Here is a 4,814-nt window from a genome sequence, read left to right on the forward strand (position 1 = left end):
ATAATTAATATTATTATATTAAATTACATGAAACGATTTTTAATAAATATATTATTTAAAGTTTGAATATTGTGCTGAGGTTTTGCTAATTCCAGTCAGCAGTATATAACAGCTTGTTCTTCATAGTGTAGTTTATGAGTCAAACCTTATTTTAATCATTGAAACTCACATTTAGCACGATATGTTCCACAGCAGGTATCAGCTGAAGTTCAGTATAACGCCACATGCCAGAAGAATGGACAGTGGAGTCCTGTTATTCCCTGCGAACGTGAGAAAATGCTGTCTATAATGCCTTCTTTTCTTAATTTATGAATGTTGTTGTGTTTTAAGATATACATGGAAATAAGTCATTCATTTTTAATTGGTTAAATGGGCTGTTCAGCATACATTTTGGTGCATGTTGGGCACATCAGTAGCACAATGCTCAGAAAATGCAGGAAGCTGAAAATATTCTCATGTTATTTAAAAAAAACACTTCTTGTTTTCTTTTTTAGCTGTGGATTGTGGCATTCCGGAGCTTCCTGAATTAATGGAGCTATCAGATGAAGATCCTTCAACAACGTATTTGAACCAGATCAGTCTTAAGTGTGCAAATAAATATTATCAAATGGATAATAATGGTGAGATATGTATGGTTTGTGTGAACTACCTAATTCTTAACAAAATACTAATTAGATCTACGTTTACTACCTTCTCTTTTCACAGGTAATTTTACCTGTAATGCTGAGGGTAAATGGGAGTCTGAGAGTGGTCAAAATGATTTGCCTAAATGTCAACCAGGTACTCAGTCAATACTGAATAGACCTATAAACCCAAATATACTTTTATATCTTTCAAATTTCCTTTTTGTAGATTTCATATTTCTTTCTATCTTTCTTTTAGTGTGTGGAATTAATACAGAGGCCTCTTTTGATGGCAGAGTCTTTGGTGGGAAGCCAGCCAGATTGGGACAGATTCCCTGGCAGCTCCTTCATAGGCAAAATCCCAGAGGTGGTGCATCTCTGATCAGTGATTACTGGGCCCTTACAGCTGCTCACGTAGTGGATGGATATGAAAATGGGGCCATGAATTGGTTAGGTGGAATAATTGATGGTCAGGACAAAAACCCAGTCACTATTGAGACAGAAAAAATAATCATTCATCCAGGATACCAAAAAGTAGGACTGGGGAAAAACCAAACAAACTATGATTATGACATCGCGCTAATCAAAATGTCTAAAAGAGTGTCTCTAGGTACAAACTTAAGGCCAGTGTGTCTGCCTAAGCAAGCAGATGAACCTGTGAAAGAGGGCACAGTCTCAGGTTTTGGAATATTTAAAAGAAATACAGTTAGTAGACGTCTGCTTTATGGACATGTCCAGATACATCCACTTGATGAATGTAATTCAGTAGGTTTGCCTGTCACTGATAATATGATCTGTGCTGGAGGAGACGAAGTAGACAGTTGTCAGGGTGATAGTGGTGGTCCTTTGTTTTCTCCTGTTCTGGGCTACGGGTCTCTAGAAAAGCCCTATAGTCTTACAGGCATTGTATCATGGGGCCCTTCTGGATGTGGGCATGAAGGCTTTAAAGGCTACTATACTAAAATCCAAAACTGCCTGGATTGGATCAAGGAAACCATGGAAAACAACTAATATGAAATCACTGAAATAATATACACCTACACCTGTTGTTAATTTTACCATCTGCTGTATCTGATTAACATATACCCATCTGCTATTTTCACATAATCACATTGAATTTTAAAACTTTTGTATTAAGTTGTTTTATACTAACCAGTAAAAGAGTTTACATTACACTGAAACAATTTCAGTCTCTTATTTCCTATTTTTATAAAAAAATGTTTTGGCCATTTTTGTCTAATGTTAGTAACATTAAAACCTTATTTCATAAGTAATCCAGCAGGTAAAGTGTCATGGGCTGCCCAGCCTGCCCATATCTCTGTTTTTTATGTTTTTAGCAGTTGTGCCAGATTAGTATTCCTATTCAGCCAAATCAAACAAACCTGACTTTTGTTGTTTTAAAGGTTTTCTGTCTTTGTTGCATCCAATCTCAAACAGCGAAGATTTATAAAATATGATTCATTACCTCAAAGAACATTTTTTGCATCTCACAAGACTGGAAACATCTGTAATCTGTAAATAAAAGATGCAGAAAATGATCTCTGTAAACTTTAACCCTTACTGAGTAAATAAGTTTAAAGCGCATGGTTTACGGGAAAAGTAGTCACATCTCTCTCTCTCTCTCTATCTTTCTTCTACCATAGCCAAATCAAACAAGTTTACCTTTTTTGATGACTTTTAGACTTTTGTTCTCTCTTATGTGATTGTTAACCACATACTCTTTATCGCAAGAAAACCTCATGCAAACCTCATTGCATTAACAGTTTAGTCAAACCGCTAAAGTCATCTGCATATTTGTTATGGACAGAGTTCATCTAATAATCTGGTAAGTTGTTTCTAGGTATTATCTTCAAATTTGCATATATTACAAAGTAGAAGTATAAATTGTGTGATTACTTAGTTAAAAATAATTTGTGGATGTCAACGCTTTGTAACAGTCTTTTTAGTAAATGAACTAAATTATTCCAGAAACACGACTGATATTGATCTTTTTCTGTTTTCTACTGAAACACTGATTCAGCCTGCTGTGGGCATGTGTAAATGTGTGCGATGGTGAGCCAGCCATGTTTGGGGAGGTGTCTTCTCCACAGTACCCTCAACCCTATCCAGCAAACCTCCAGAAACAATGGGACCTGGAGGTGCCACAAGGCTACCAACTCCAGCTGACGTTCAATCACCTTGACATTGAGTCCTCTCCAGACTGTTACTACGATTCTGTCACTGTTAGTAAAACTTCATCTTAGAGCTTGTATCATGTGGATGTCTTTATACACAAGTGCTGTGACCTCATTTGAGTTGCACAATCCATACTTGTTTATTGTTTTGTTGTATGACTTTTTGTTGAAGTATGACTTTTTGTTGAAATAACAGAAAAAAGTAATACTTCATGCACTACATTAGGTTTGTGTCATTGTGACTACTATCATTTAGACATTGATTAAGCAAGGCCTATCTGTTTTGGAATATTTTAGCACATGTGTTTTATACATGCAGGTTGTGTCTAGTGAGAAGGTTCTGGGGAAGTTCTGTGGCCAGAATTCCACAGACCGGCTCCATCCAGGAGACACACCCATCTTGGCTCCTGGTAACCGCCTGCAGCTGATTTTTCAAACGGATGACTCAAATCACGAGTCACACTTGGGATTCACTGCATTCTACCAGGCTGTTGGTGAGTCATGTTTGAAGCAAGACAGTTGGAGCATGTTTACCTCTCTAATATTCTATAAGGATGCAAAACAGCTCTTTTACACAGCGGTTCTAGAATGTAATGGCTGAGTTGTGGTGTATAACTCCATTTGCCTTTGTTGGTGAAATCCATACAGCCCTGTGTGGGTATTAAAAGTATAGATTTTCCAGTGATTGCAGCTGTTCCAGCTGTTTCCATCGGTTTTTGAGATACAGAAGAAAAACTGAATAGAAATGAGAAGTGATGATTTTTTTATAAGAAGATATGCACAAAACTGAATAAACTGCATTCTTAAACATGACACATCTGAGGCGCAACTAATATTTTATGTAGCAATAAAGAACCACTCTGTCTTTAGCAGTTGCAGTAATTTTCATTGTATATATTCTGTGTTCTGTAAATTTAATTCAAAGACAAATTCACTACTTTGGATGGAAAATGATGCCATGTACAATATCGATACACCATATTAGCGAGTCATTGAATCATTTACTCACCCATTTGATTTAAAAAAAAAATTCTGACTCACATTTGTGATTGTTGCTACAATCGTTTTATATATTCCCCAATTATATGTTGCTTTGGATAAAACCAACATGCTGCATATTGGAACAGCCATACTGTTGCTTGTGTTCTATTATGGTATTTAGTTAAATAAATAATTAAATAATTAGTAAATGTTTAATGCTCCTATACCTGTTCCCATAGATATAGATGAGTGTTCCTCTTCCAATGTGGAAAATGGTTCACCATGTTCACAGATATGTCTTAACACCCTTGGCTCCTACCTGTGCGCCTGTTACCATGGTTACACATTACGGCCTGACCAACGCACCTGCGTCTGTGAGTGTGTCCATTAATAAAAGCCCAGGTGCTGTGATCTTTATATTTCCAGCACACAGTTCATGTTGATTATAATTAAAAGCAATTTCAAAATATTAACGAAATGTTGGCAAAAACCTTCGTAGTATGCTATCATAGTTTACATACAGGAGAAAAGTACCTGTAGAAAGTGGTGTGCGTTTCCTCCCTGTGTTAGTGGAGTGTGGAGGTGGGGTGCACAGTGAATTAGAGGGGACCATCTCGAGTCCTGGTTTCCCAGACACATCTCCTCTTGATCTGGACTGCATCTACACCATCTCTGTGCAGCCAGGCTTTATGATTACTCTGAACTTCAGCCAGAACTTCCACATAGAGCAGATCTACAGTCAAGGAGAGTCCTGCCTCTTCCATTGGCTGCAAGTATGCTTTTGCTAAAAACGTCTATCCGGAGTGCCATCCACTAATATTGGCACCTTCAGTAAATATGAGCAACTGTGGCTGTGAAAATATTATGCTTTTGCTCTTTCATTTAAAATATTCCCACACTTGAATGTAAAACAATTGAGGAAAGTGGGGGAAACTCAACTTTGTGAAATAAATGTTGTTCTCTAGTTCACGTTGGTCACAATTCTTGGCACCCAATTCCTGCAACTGCAAGTGACACCTTTGTGTATATATATATA

The 4,814-nt window shown here is 37.1% G+C and overlaps 2 protein-coding genes across 2 annotated transcripts; both read left to right on the forward strand.

The window, feature by feature from the left end:
- Nucleotides 1–175: 175 nt before the first annotated feature.
- On the forward strand, nt 176–1,796 carry LOC122335340 (complement C1s subcomponent-like; the record flags this gene model as incomplete). Its single annotated transcript, XM_043233169.1, has 4 exons — nt 176–268; nt 495–620; nt 706–780; nt 883–1,796. Coding segments are annotated over 4 exons (1,046 nt in total), but the record flags the coding sequence as incomplete, so codon positions are not given.
- Nucleotides 1,797–2,255: 459 nt separating this feature from the next.
- On the forward strand, nt 2,256–4,584 carry LOC122335341 (mannan-binding lectin serine protease 1-like). The gene is made up of 5 exons (XM_043233171.1): nt 2,256–2,448; nt 2,644–2,845; nt 3,117–3,291; nt 4,018–4,152; nt 4,349–4,584. The coding sequence occupies exons 1-5, from the start codon at nt 2,423–2,425 to the stop codon at nt 4,564–4,566; spliced, it is 756 nt and encodes a 251-aa protein (XP_043089106.1). The 5' UTR covers nt 2,256–2,422; the 3' UTR covers nt 4,567–4,584.
- The last annotated feature ends 230 nt before the right edge of the window (nt 4,585–4,814 follow it).

This window comes from Puntigrus tetrazona, unplaced genomic scaffold (assembly GCF_018831695.1).
Source record: "Puntigrus tetrazona isolate hp1 unplaced genomic scaffold, ASM1883169v1 S000000764, whole genome shotgun sequence".
Classification (NCBI taxonomy): domain Eukaryota; kingdom Metazoa; phylum Chordata; class Actinopteri; order Cypriniformes; family Cyprinidae; genus Puntigrus; species Puntigrus tetrazona.

What these genes read in the sequence shown, in the direction of transcription:
- LOC122335341 (XM_043233171.1), top strand. Translation starts at nt 2,423, where the DNA reads ATGGACAGAGTTCATCTAATAATCTG. An exon ending in AGAGTTCATCTAATAATCTG is followed by an intron (nt 2,449 to 2,643) that starts GTAAGTTGTTTC and finishes ACACTGATTCAG; the next exon opens with CCTGCTGTGGGCATGTGTAA. An exon ending in TGCATTCTACCAGGCTGTTG is followed by an intron (nt 3,292 to 4,017) that starts GTGAGTCATGTT and finishes CTGTTCCCATAG; the next exon opens with ATATAGATGAGTGTTCCTCT.